Consider the following 14092-nt stretch of genomic DNA (forward strand, 5'->3'; position numbering starts at 1 on the left):
CTGAAAACTCAAATACACAATCTCTCCCCAGAAAATAAATGATAAAAATCTCAATTGTATTTCAGGAAGCTCAGTCAGTAAACCCATTTAGAGCCCCCTCATGCTCAGTTGTGTCTGACACTTTTCGACCCTACGGACTGTAGCCCACCAGGCTCCTCTGTCCATGGGATTCTCCAGGCAAGAACACTCTAGTGAGTTGCTATTTCCTCCTCCAGGGGAATCTTTCTGACCCAGAAATCAAACCTACATCTCCTGCGTCTCCTGCATTGCAGGCCGATTCTTCACTGCTGAGCCACCGGGGAAGCCCTAGTCATCCCTATTTTCCCCTTAAAAAGTCAGCACCATAATCTTTAGTATCTTTGTTGTTGTTAAGTAACTCTCTGCCACCCATGGTCTGCAGCATGCAAGGCGTCCCTGTCCTTCACTACCTTCTGGAATTTGCTCAAATGCATGTCCATTGAGTCGATAATGCAATCCAACTATCTCATCCTCTGTCTCCCCTTTCTCCTTCTGCACTTAACCTTTCCCAACATCAGGGTCTTCCAGTGAATCAGTTCTTCGCATCAGGTGGCCAAAGTATTGGAGTTTCAGCTTCACCATCAGTCCTTAGGATGGACTGGTTGGATCTCCTTGCAGTCCAGGAGACTCTCAAGACTCTTCTCCAACACCACAGTTCAAAAGCATCAATTCTTCGGCCCTCAGCCTTCTTTATGGTCCAGCTCTCACAGCCATACATGACTACTGGAAAAACCATAGTTTTGACTAGATGGACCTTTGTCAGCCAAGTGTTATTTCTGCTTTTTAATATATGCTGTCTAGGTTTCTCATAGCTTTTCTTCCAAGGAGCAAGCGTCTTTTAATTTCATGGCTGCAGTCACCATCTGCAGTGAATTTGGAGCTCAAGAAAATAAGTCTGTAACTTTTTCCATTTTTTCCTTATTTGCCATGATGTGATAGGACCAGAGGTCATAATCTTAGTTTTCTGAATGTTGAGTTTTTAAGCGGCTTTTTCACTCTCTTTCATCTTCATCAACAGGCATTTTAGCTCCTCTTCACTTTCTGCCATTAGGGTGATATTATCTGTATATCTGAGGTTATTGATATTTCTCCCGGCAATCTTGATTCAAGTTGAGCTTCATCCAGCTAGCACTTCTTATGTTGTACTTTGCATATAAGTCAAATAGGCAAGATGACAATATACAACCTTGATGTATTCCTTTCCCAATTTGGAACCAGTTGGTTGTTCCATGTCTGGTTCTAAGTGGTGCTTCTTAACCAACATACAGGTTTCTCAGGAGGCAGGTAAGGTGGATAATATCACTTTAATGATTCATGGTGTAGTTAACTTGGACTTTTGTTCTTCTCTACTATATTCCCTTACAGTGTTTTCACCTATCTTTCACCTATTTTCCCATTAAGCATCTGTAACAGTTAGAGCATACATGGAATGGGGATATCCTCAACATACCATAAATCTCCCAAAATTCAGGAAAAATATATTTTATCTTTGAAAAAAAGGGTTGAGTAAGAGAACCAACCAAGCACATATATCTTTAAGCTTGTAATAAATGGTTTTAGGAAGACTAATTAACCATTTAAAAAATAAGGTAAAATAAACATCAAATTCCTGTCTCACATCAAAAAAATTCACATGGATGTAAACTGCAAAATAAAGAAAGTAAACCTTAGTCTATATACTTATATACAGTGCAATCCCTAATAAGACTGAATCAAGCAGGCAGGTATCAAAGACACAAGCCAAAAGAAAAAAAGACTACATGGACAATATAAAAATCAGGTTAATATATAACATGACACAAGAAAAATTCTGACAGAGTCAATGCCCAACCACAACCACAACAACAATACCCTTACAGCATCTATATAAGGAAAAAAAGGAATATAGCTTTTAAAATTAAACTAGAATATATGATTTATAAAACCAAAGATAAACAGAAATAATTAAAAAGCTAACCAGCAACAATACTATGTAGAATGAAAGTAAGACACCAATTTTTAGGTATTAAATTGGCAAAGAAACACTGTAATATCCACTGATGGTAGTATGCTATCAACACCTGGTTAGTGTGCAAAGTGGTATACAATCTATCTTAGGTCAATTCGGTATTAATATTAAAATCCTTAAAACAACTCATAAGCTTTCATAAAAAAATACCAATTCAAACTTACAAAGCTTAATCCTAAAGAAGTAAATAAAAATGCAAGGACAGATATAACTACAACCATGTTTGCTCTAACTATATTGATACTGGACAACAAGGCAAATTTTGGTATACCCAACCTACAAAAGCCAATGAAATCTGCATCTCAATCATAGCTAGATTATCAAAAAATATCTATTATTAAAAGATGATCATAATTTACTGCTAATTTTATACGACAATCACAGACATTACAGATACATACAAACAGAAACACTGTATGTTTCTATGCTTAAGAGTTACCACTGGATGACAGATTATGGTAATATTTATTTTCATTTTGCTTTTCTGCTTTTCCCTATTTCTACAATGAAACACATTAACTTTATTACAAAAGCACTTTTTAAAATATGTAGCTGAAACTCCTAGAAGGAATACAAAAATCTAAATAGTAGGTAAGTTTTTCCCCCTAAACTTTCTCTGCTTTGGCTAAATTAGTTCTCTGAAATAAAATTCATATAACAAAAATGCACTATTTTAAAGTGTACAACTCGGGACTTCCCAGGTGGTCCAGTGGCTAAGATTCTTGGCTCCCAATGCAGGGGGCCAAGGTTCGATCCCTGGTCAGGGAACTAGATCCCACATGCTACAACAAAGATCATACATGAGGCAATGAAGATCTCCAGTGCCACAACTGAGATATAGTGCAGCCAAATAAATTTTAAAAAATAAAAAATAAAAAAAATAAAGTGTACAACTCAGTGGTTTTTCTGTATGCACAATGTTGTGCAATCATCATTGGTTAAATTACTTTTATTACTAAAAGCAAAATAAAAATACAGAGCTCAGGGCAGAAAATTCTGAAGTATTAAAGCATTTCAAGTAGTCAACATATCTTAATGTCAGAATTAAGCATAATTCCACTGAATGCCCAATAACCTAGATACAAAATGGCCAATACTACTTTTCAATTTCTTCAACTAACTAACTACATTAATATAAACACCAACAAGAAGGTGGGGGAAGATTATCTATGACAGTCATTGTTTATTCTGTCACTCATTAAATACCCCCTAAACTTTACTAATAAGTCATACATTATGATAAACTCTGAATCCCCAAAATGGCTAAACCACCATATTCTACTGCTAAGCTCCTTTTGCCAACAAAAAGGCCAGTGCTACTAAAGACATTTGATATAGGTCAACTAAATTATGACAATTAAAAAAAACCTCTGCTATAAAAATTTTGCAAAGCTTAGTCTTATAGAAATGATTAAGCTGAATTTTATCTTCAAAAAATCCAAAGTAACAGATTTAATGCCACTTGCTTTTCAAAATGTTTTCTGGTCAGATAAAGCAATCTACCTTAGTTCTACCTCTTTGAAAGACTCTAGTAAAATCAGGAATTTACAATTAACATTTTATTCTCAGAGCATGCTTCTTTTTAAGTGAAATCACTCAGTCATGTCCAACTCTTTGCTACCCCATGGACTGCAACATTTCAGGCTCCTTCATCCATGGGATTTTCCAGGCAAGAATACTGGAGTGGGTTGCCATTTCCATCTCAGAGCCTAGGCAAGTCTAATTAAGAAGCACACAAAGAAATGTCAAGTTCTGAGCCCAAACAGGTTTGACGCTTTGCTACATTAAAGACCTAACTGTCTTCATTATTTAATATTGCTGACATTGGGTTTTAAACTAAATTTTCAAATAAAGATTCAAAATCAAGAATTCCAATCTCATCCCAGAGGCAAACAAGGTCTTTAAAATCTATGTTAGCCTACCCTTCCAGCCTTATTTCCAACTATTACAAAGTGAACTCTTCAAGGTAGGATCCTAAAATCAATGTACAATGCCAATTAATCTTAAATCTTCCTCTGCTCCTCCATATCATCCATAAAGCACAATTACATATAACCTGACAACTTGTTTTCTTCCTGCACTGAAACAGATACCTTTTTCTTGAGCACTTAAGAAGTAACTAGTTTATATTAAGGCACCTAGACTAACTGAGCAAAGTGAGAGCCATACACTATGAAAGTATGTGGAAGCTGGAATGACTAGGGGAATAGAAAACTCACCTCTCCCACTTGATGCTGACCCTAGGACAGAAACTACTCATTTCAGTAGAATGGCAGGAAAAAACTGCTTGCACTATTTAAGTTATCTACAATTCTCATTTCTTCTTCCCTCTGTCCCTCTCGTCTCTCTAATTTTTTTAGGGAAAACAGAATATCTAGTTGAAATCATACAAGTTCAAAGCATAATGGATGCACTATATCCAGTATTTCCAAATGAGCCTCTGCATCTTGCCTAGAGAATCCCGTGGACAGAGGAGCCTGGTGGGCTGCTGTCCGTAGGGTTGCACAGAGTCGGACACAACTGAAACAACTTCAGCAGCAGCAGCAGCAGCAGCAGCAGCAGCAGCAGCATAGTGCTTAAGAACACACCAGACAGAGATAGACTGGGTTTGGTTCTGGCATCTGATAGCAGTGTGACCATGAGCAAGTAATTAATATCTCCATGCCTCAGTTTTTGCATCTTTAAAACGGAGAAAACAATAATACTTATATCATACGATTACTGTTAAGGACTGTATGAGTTACAGAAATAAAGTGTCAATACTTTATGTACTTGAAATATTGCCTGACATATAGGTGCTGATTTTTGTTGGCTATTGTTTTTCCAACTGGACTGCCCACTCAATGTCTATCCCAATTCTATTCTTCAAAAATCTGCCCTAATACCTCTTCCTCAAATAAAGCAGTAATAATGTCCAACCACGGATAAGCTCTCCTATACCTTTAAACATCTGTTCTTAATTTCTATATGACTCTACTAACTTGTATTTACTTCCTGAAAGTTATCTTTTTATGTATATTTTATATCATTATGTAAATTATAAGCTCCTTTAGGCAAGAAAATACAGGAATACCAATAGGCCTCTTTTATACAAAAAAGTCTCTCAGGTAAATAATAAATATTGCTTATGAAGCAAGGTTACTGGATAAAGGTTTCCCAACAAAGCGTGAAGAGATTAAGAAATCAACTGTTAAATATAGATTCTCAGTTTGTATCATTGTATAAATCTCAAACCAAAAACTGTTTTAAGAGTCGAAGTTGCTCTGAGCATAAATCACAAAAATGAGGACTCAGTTTATAAGGAATAGCTTGTAGTCTCTAAGTCAAGAATGTTACGGCAAGATTAGCTTTAGCTTTCTATGATATATACACAGTGCTGTCAGATATGGCCTGCAGTCTGAAAGACAATGTATAAAATACTTAAAAGGTGACTTTTATGTGTCACACATTGCAACTATGTAGATGAAAAGATTCAGACCTTGTACTCAAGTCTACACAAAGACAGTTAATTAAACAGTAAGGTATGGGGAGGAGGACAGAATAATAATATTGATACCCATTCTCTTTTATTATCATTTTAAGTCTTATCAAACAAAAAAAACAAGCTATAGTTGACAAAAGGTCTAACCAAAAAAACTAGTAAGAATCAGCATCTTGTCCCCATGGTGGTAACACTGATTAAATGTATCTATGAGGGCATGTATTAGTTAAGTGGAAAAAATACAACACTAACAATACATAGTTGCAACATGTACAATGGTTACTAACTACTACTACTAAGTCACTTCAGTCGTGTCCGACTCTGTGCAACCCCATAGATGGCAGCCCACCAGGCTCCCCTGTCCCTGGGATTCTCCAGGCAAGAACACTGGAGTGGGTTGCCATTTCCTTCTCCAATGCATGAAAGTGAAAAGTGAAAGTGAAGTCGCTCGGTCGTATCCGACCCTCAGCGACCCCATGGACTGCAGCCTACCAGGCTCCTCCGTCCATGGGATTTTCCAGGCAAGAGGACTGGAGTAGGGTGCCACTGCGTGCTAAATATAAAATGTTCAAGTGTTAAATGAGGCAACAACAACAAAAAAATTAGTAAGTTACATTCAGAGATTCCATATTTCCTCTAAAAGTCAAGATCAGCTGATTATTATATATCTTTCACCTGGAAAAATGTCACAGCAATTTCAAACCAAATATCTGGCCTTGACTCCCAGACATTACTAAGCAGACACTCTGAAAGTCACTCTTTAAGTTTTAATAATATAAATTTTTTGAAAACTGTTATGGTTCTCCTAATGGACCTAGGAGGGTTTTTTTTACAAATTAAAAAATGATCTTTTATTTGTCTACAGTTTGTCACTTAAGATCACTAACATTACACAGTAAATGTAAATATAAGATGCAGTATTTCTTCATGTATAATGATTTATGTTACCAACCGATGAAGAGGTGTGTCCTGCATATTTTATTCACCTATCTAGACCCACACGTCTGCTCTACAGCAGCAATTTGCAAGCCAGGTATACCATACTTTTTATTCAGCCAGAGGCAGACAAGTATCAAGTTTGCAGATTTTGTACCACGTTTTTGTGCGTGTGTGTGTACCACGTTTTAACTATGAATTATTACAATGCAGATACTTCCAAACAGCCACAAACTGACCCTCAGGCAAAATATTCTGGTCAGTTGATAAAATATTCTTACCTTCAGTGAAGGAGTATTTCATACCTAATTCAATAATCTAATTCAGCACCAAAATAAAATACCAGGTATGGAATATAATTAGCAAAATTTAATGCACAATACATAAAGATCCAGCATCAACTCAATTTTCTTTGTCAAGGATAGTTAATCCAATAATTCTGCCTTCCATCTTCTTAAATAGAGAAATATAATAAATTGCATCAAATTGAGGAGCCAAGTTATAAAGACAGCCTATATGAGGTGAAAATAGTATAAAGTCATTTAAGATTAAGACTGTCATTTAAGAAAACTAATCTTACACATGGTAAAGCGTCTTTTCATATATGATGATGTTACTAAACTACAGTTAAAATAACCCCTGACAATCTCTTAAAATCGATTACAGGCAGGGAAAGGTGTTCACAGGATGAAACACACGCAAGAGAAAAATAAGAGTGAACCAAAGAAGGAGAGTCATATTTCACGTATTCCAGAGCTTACACTCAATGAATGAACTCCCAGGGCAATCACTGCATGATTATGATCCTCCACCCCATCCTTCTTTTTCAGATTTAGAGAACATATGTTTGAGTTAAACACTTGGATGATATGGCTTCAATGCACTACATGAGCCAAAGAATAAAACTATCCTGGAGTAATAAGTAACCACCAGATGCTATTTCCTTTTGTAGCATCAACTGAGGAGAACTCCAGTTTTCTGTTCCACTAGCCACCTCCCACCGCTTTTCAACTTCTACTTCCTTTCCCCGCAGTTTTCAAAACTGCACCACCTACAAAAAAACAGGCAAGAAAATACTTAAATCCCACTATGCTACCAAGTTAAATTTTAAAGTGTATCTGCTTAACAAAAAACATATAACATTGATTGCTGCAGTTATTTGGGCTATTGTTTTCTTAAAACATTCAGAGTTCATTAAACAGTTTGAAACTTGAATCAAAATTCAACTTTAGTGAGAAATTATATCTTACCCACAACCATAAGTGTGAATTCAAAACCTCTCTTCACTGATTTTCTGTATACTTGATTTGGGAGATTTGCAAATCCCACATAGCCTTCAAGATTCTTCTGTTGCTGAGAAAAGCAAAAGAGGCTCAATTATTAATAAGTCAACAAAATGCTTCTATCATACATTTTAAATTCTCTTCATTAACCTATTTTTAGAAAATCATACAAACTCTTACTCCTGGTAAATCAAACTGATTTTATAGTATTACCAATAAAAGTATTAGTTAATCGAAGAAATGGACAAAATAAATTGAGCACAAGTTGATTAACAGTAGTCAACTATAGAAGTCAATGAGATTGTCAGATGACATCACTGACTCGATGGACATGAGTCTGAGCAAGCTCCAGGAGTCAGTGATGAACAGGGAAGCCTGGTGTGATGCAGTCCATGGGATTGCAAAGAGTCAGACATAACTGAGCAACTGAACTGAACTGAGTCAATTATAAAAACCCAAGGGAATAAAATAAAAATTAATAAAACCTGCCTCAGAGCAAAGATTTCAATTTATAGTAAGTTACTGAGATTCTGATCAAACAACTAAAAAAAACAACAAAGGATTTTTCACAATAAAAAAATTCAAATCCCCTTAAGATTATATTCAGTTCAGTCACTCAGTCATGTTCAACTCTTTGCCACCCCATGGACTGCAGCATGCCAGGCGTTCCTGTTATACTATATATTATATTATATAATTAATTATGTATTTTATATTAACAATATGCTATATAACATATATTCCCTGTTGTATTATATATATAATCTTATGTAAGATTATATTAAGGACTCTTTTAATTATTCCCTTTGCTCATACTAAAAACCACAGGCAGGAGTTTCTTGAAATTCACCTTCTTATTTATGAAATAAAATCAAAATGTGGAGTTTAAAATTTTTCATAAACTCTTAAAAGCTCTCATGATCAATGTCAACCAGTAAACATTATCTTTCAAACTCTTATACTAGGTCCAATAATGTCACCTCAATGTTTTTACTGGACATCAGATTTATCCTGGTTTTAAAGTAAACTTTAATTTCGTTTTCTGTATAGCTTTTGATTCTTTGATGAACGCACCAATAATTTCATGAGTAATTCATACAAACCTACTTCTAAATTGGCACAGAAAATCAGTGTGACTTTCAACTTACCCATTGGTGAGAAATACTGTCCATAGTTCAGACCATCTGAGTGAGTAGAGTCTTACTGATTAATTTACTTAGAGGTAGGTCTTATTCATCATTAAAACATAATGCCATTCATCATTTAAAAAGAGATACACATTTCTCTTAAAGGTTTTTGCCACATTTAAATTCTCATCCAAAAACACTCATATGGGATCAAAGTAATAATTCAATACATTTGGATTTAACAAAGAACAGCACCCCACATTCCTCACTAGTATCACATATATAACTAAATATTCCATCCATAATCTTTTACCTTTTTTTAAAATTCATATAAATTAATTTTAAGACAAATGTTGAGCAGGTAAGTAAGCCAATTAAATTAGAGGCTAATTTTAAATATACTAGTTAGGACATTGAACAGAATATTTTAAAGTCAAATATTTGAAAGCCTACTATGTGCAGAGCTAAGACTATGTATTAAATTTAAAGCTTCCTTGATTCATATTTCATCCAATTGTAACTGAAATTTAACTTAGACCAGAAAAAAGCCTCTGTGTTAATTATGTAGTATACTCACAGCTACTTTGTAAAGAACATATTTCCATCATTCCAGTGTTCCAGATTCCAACAGAACAGATCCACAGAGGAACAGTAAACGAGGAATTCCAAGAATCATTCATGGCACATTCAGTCCAAACAGGGCAGAGAAATCCATTGGAACACAGTAAAATGAAGAGGGGGGGAAAATGAAAGTTACTTACATGTAACTCAACAAATTAAAGGTAAATTACAAATATACTGAAAGTAGACTTTTTTCTACTCACATCAAGGAAATATTTTTTTGCTGGATATAAGGCCCAGTGAGTCCATTTTAGCAGCTTTCCTGATAAAACATAGAATCAAAGACCTCCTGTCTTTTCATAAAGGACAATCACTGCCTTGCACCTGAAGTCTTACAAGAAATGATGAAAAAAGTGTAAAGTATGAAATTTCAAGAAGATATACAGGGACCAACTTTAAATTCCAAGAAGAAAAAAAAATGTAAATTTCATACAATTTTGCTTTGTCAGTCACTGGATTAAGACAGACCAGATCAGATAAATGCCAATGTTTTCGCTAGGATCTTTATACAGTATTACTATATTTCAAGTAATTAAACTAAAGTTCAGAATTGGATGAAACTGGGATATAGGAAAGGAAGCTAAAAACAAGCTAAAGACAAATGGAAAGATGAAGTAAATGTGACCTATGAAAACTGAAAGGCAACGAACAGAACACAGAGAAGAAAATAAGACTATCTTTGGACAAAATGTCCGTAAAAAGGGTATGTCTTTTTTTCTATATTGAACAAATCTATGAGTTATATCACAACCTAGAAAAGACAATGATTATTCAAATGTCACCTCCACAGAGAGGACTGCTCTGAATACCCTAACTAAAACTACAACCTACTCCTCATCTCAGCACTTTGTTGCTTTATGTTTTTTTTCCCTTTAGCACCTATCACCATCTAACATACATACAAATCTTGTTTATGGTGATCTCCACCCACTCTACCTCCAACTAGAACATAAACTCCATCAAGGTACAGATTAAAGGAATTACAGAAGTTGTGACATCAAAAAGAGGAAGCCATCTGACCATCTGAGAGAACTGAAGAAGTTTCCGAGAAAATATTTTAGGTCACATATTCAAGAAACCCACCATACAAAAGGTGTAAGAAAAATGTCTCAGTCTACCCGTGTCTTATTCATTGCTTTATCCTCAAGTCACAGAAAAGTCTTAGGGACAACTGGGAGACTGAAGTAAGAAAACAGGGAAAAGCATTCTAGGGCAAAGTGGTGGGCCCTAAAGTGGAGGTGAACCTGGTACTTTCAGGAACAAAAAGAAAGCATATGAACTCCACAGAAGTAAGGTAGCAGACCAGGGGACAAGCGATAGAAAATAGGTCAGGGAGGCAGGCAGGGGCCAGATAATGTGGGACCCAGTCAGAGCAGGAAATTTGAGTGTTATTTTAGGCATGATGGGAAGCCACTGGAGGGTTTTACACAGGCAAGTGACCTGACCTGATTTGTGTTTTAAAGATAGTTCTTACTGCTAAGAGAAGAAATGGAAATAAGAAAACTGCTAAGAAGCGTACTACAATAGTTTAAGAAAGAAAAGGTATACTGAATTTAGATGGTGTCAATGTAAGGAGAAAGATTCAGAACAGGTTTTGAAGGAAGAATTGTCAGGACACTTCTGGTGCATTACATGTGATCAGTAAAAGAGACAAAAGATACTCTCACTACTTGACTTGAACAACTCAATGGCTAGTGATAGCTCCACGGAAAGAGGGAACAAAGACGAGGAAAAGAGTGAGTGGTGAGGGCCAAAATCACCAAAATAAAAAAAAGCTTTGAATGTGTTGAAGACTCTATTACATATTCAAGAAGAAATGGTCATAAGCAGTTAACCATATGAATTCAGAAATTCCAGGGTTGATTGTTGCTGAAAATACAGATTTAGGAAAAATAAGCATATAGATAGTACTGAGAGGATTATACTCTCAAAGAGAGATTATAGATGAAAGGGATTCTAGGCAGTTTCCTGGGGCTTCCCTGCTGGCTTAAGAATCCGCCTGCAAAGCAAGAGACCAGAGAGTTGGATCCCTGGGCTGGGAAGATCCCCCTGGGGGAGGACATGGCAACCCACTCCAGTATTCTTGCCTGGAGAATCTCCATGGAAAGTGGAGCCTAGTGGGCTATAGTCCATGGGGTCGCAAAGAGTCAGATACTTTGCTGAGCGACTAAGCACAGCACAGCACACAGGCAGTTTCCTGGAGCACTCCAACACTGAAATGTTAGGCAGAAAAAGAGTAAGAAAGATCAGTCAGTGAGGAGGAAAGAAAACTAGAAGGGCTAAAGGTTACCCAACTGTGTAAAATGCTACTAAAAAGTCAAATGAAAAATACCAGAGATTTGACCATAAAATCTGGAAATAAGATTACTGGTAATTCTACACAAGAGCAGTCTCAGTAACTCAGGAAGAAGACTGACTAGTTTGAGAGTAGATAATTCTCTGTATATGTTAACTAACATAATTTTTAAAATAATTACATGTTATAAATTATTTTAAAATTAAGCATGTCATTTGCCAGCTTCCCCATACGACTGAATTCCCAGAGGAAGAAAATCATGTCATATTCATCCCTACATTCCTAACAAGAGTGCTGATACACAGGAGTTGTTTAAAAAAAATAAACAAAAATACACTTTCAGGAAAATTTCTCCTGAGAAAGAAACTGTGTCTAAACACAAAAGACAGATTTAGGGAATATACTAAAATATAACACTGGCTGACTAAAACACATAAACTTTTCACATTTCATAAGAATCCTGCCTTCCCCAAATTCTAAAATCAACCACAGTCTGTAATTCAAAAGATTTAACCACCCACTGATTCTTTTTCTGGACAAATATAATGCTCACAGTGCCAGTGTGAAATATAATCTCTGGATAAAGAAACATTATTTATAGACCCGAGTGACGTAACTGTGACACTTATAAGCATGCAAATGTAGATAAAAGTATATTCACCCAGGCTTCACCCAAAATACCTTAAGAGTATTACTTGATTTCAATCATCAGTTATGTAAGAAGAAACAGTTATTGAATCATCTTTTCTAAAAGCACATGTTAAATCTTTTGGTAACTAAAAGATATGGCAAATCTCTATGTCAAATTCACATTTAAGAAAATCAAACTACAATTCCATTGCTTGCTATTTCACTACCTGTGGGAAAACCAACTTAAATACAATACCCAGTAATTGCAGTCATTAACTTACTTAAACTTACTTCTAGAAATCAATTAGATTCAAAGAACAAGATGCCTCAAAATGATTTCAATAATAGATTATTGGAACTCAAGATTTGTTTATATTCTCTACCATTTGTTCTTATTTCAAAGTAAAGTTATCAAAACCTCGGCATCTGAAAACCCATTATCATTTTTAACATTTGAATATTAATATTTATAAATTAACATATATTTTCCAAAGGAGAAAACAGCACCTTATTCTGAAAATTGCTAAATATGCTTTTGGGGAACAACAAAACTGAGTTGTAATAGGAATTTGAGGGAAAATTAAAACATTTTTATAGGATCTACTATAAACCCTCAACTCTCTCCATCACTCACATAGAGCCAGACATCCTGGAATGCAAAGTCAAGTGGGCCTTAGGAAGAGTCACGATGAACAAAGCTAGTGGAGGTGATGGAATTCCAGTTGAGCTATTTCAAATCCTAAAAGATGATGCTGTGAAAGTGCTGCACTCAATATGCCAGCAAATTTGGAAAACTCAGCAGTGGCCACAGGACCGGAAAAGGTCAGTTTTCATTTCAATCCCAAGGAAGGGCAATGCCAAAGAATATTCAAACTACCACGCAATTGCTCATCTCACATACTAGCAAAGTAATTCTAGCTCACATACTAGCTCAAAATTCTCCAAGCCAGGCTTCAACAGTACGTGAACTGTCAACTTCCAGATGATCAAGCTGGATTTTAAAAAGGCAGAGGAATCAAGAGATTCCAACATGTGTTGGATCATAGAAAAAGCAAGAGAATCCCAGAAAAACATCTGCTTTATTGATTACACCAAAGCTTTTGACTGTGTAGAAGACAACAGCTGTGGAAAATTCTTCAAGAGATGGGAATACCATAACCACCTTACCTGCCTGAGAAATCTGTATGCAGGTCAAGAAGCAACAGTTCGAATCAGACATGAAACAACAGACTGGTTCCAAATTGGGAAAGGAGTACGTCAAGGCTGTATACTGGCATCCTGCTTATTTAACTTACATGCAGAGAACACCACGCAAAATGCTGGGCTGGATGAAGCACAAGCTGGAATCAAGATTGCCGGGAGAAATAACAATAAACTCAGATACACAAATACCACCACCCTTAAGGCAGAAAAGTGAAGAGGAAGGAACTAAAGAGTCTCTTGATGAAAGTGAAAGAGGAGAGTGAAAAAGCTGTCCTAAAACTAAACATTTAAAAAACTCAGGTTGTGGCATCCAGTCTCATCACTCCATGGCAAACAGATGGGAAAACAATGGAAACAGTGACAGACTTTATTTTCTTGGGCTCCAAAATCACTGCAGATGGTGACTGCAGCCACGAAATTAAAAGACACTTGCCCCTTGGGAGAAAAGTTATGACCTGCCTAGATAGCATATTAAAAAGCAGAGACATT

At 35.8% G+C, this 14092-nt stretch overlaps 1 protein-coding gene across 4 annotated transcripts in view; it reads right to left on the minus strand.

Moving 5' to 3' along the window:
• Window positions 1-14092, minus strand: part of SEPTIN7 (septin 7) — a 98897-nt gene that overhangs the window by 50662 nt on the left and 34143 nt on the right. The window contains exons 2-3 of one of the 4 annotated variants that reach the window (XM_060415027.1): window positions 9431-9736; window positions 7694-7796 (exon numbers count right to left, since the gene is read on the minus strand). In XM_060415027.1, the coding sequence (XP_060271010.1) occupies window positions 7694-7703 (10 nt within the window). In that variant the 5' untranslated portion in view covers window positions 7704-7796; window positions 9431-9736. Of the gene's footprint in view, window positions 1-7693; window positions 7797-8874; window positions 9806-14092 lie in introns of those variants that run through there. The other 3 variants (XM_060415026.1, XM_060415025.1, XM_060415024.1) reach the window with 3 other exon arrangements.

This window comes from Ovis aries, chromosome 4, assembly GCF_016772045.2.
Source record: "Ovis aries strain OAR_USU_Benz2616 breed Rambouillet chromosome 4, ARS-UI_Ramb_v3.0, whole genome shotgun sequence".
NCBI lineage: Eukaryota > Metazoa > Chordata > Mammalia > Artiodactyla > Bovidae > Ovis > Ovis aries.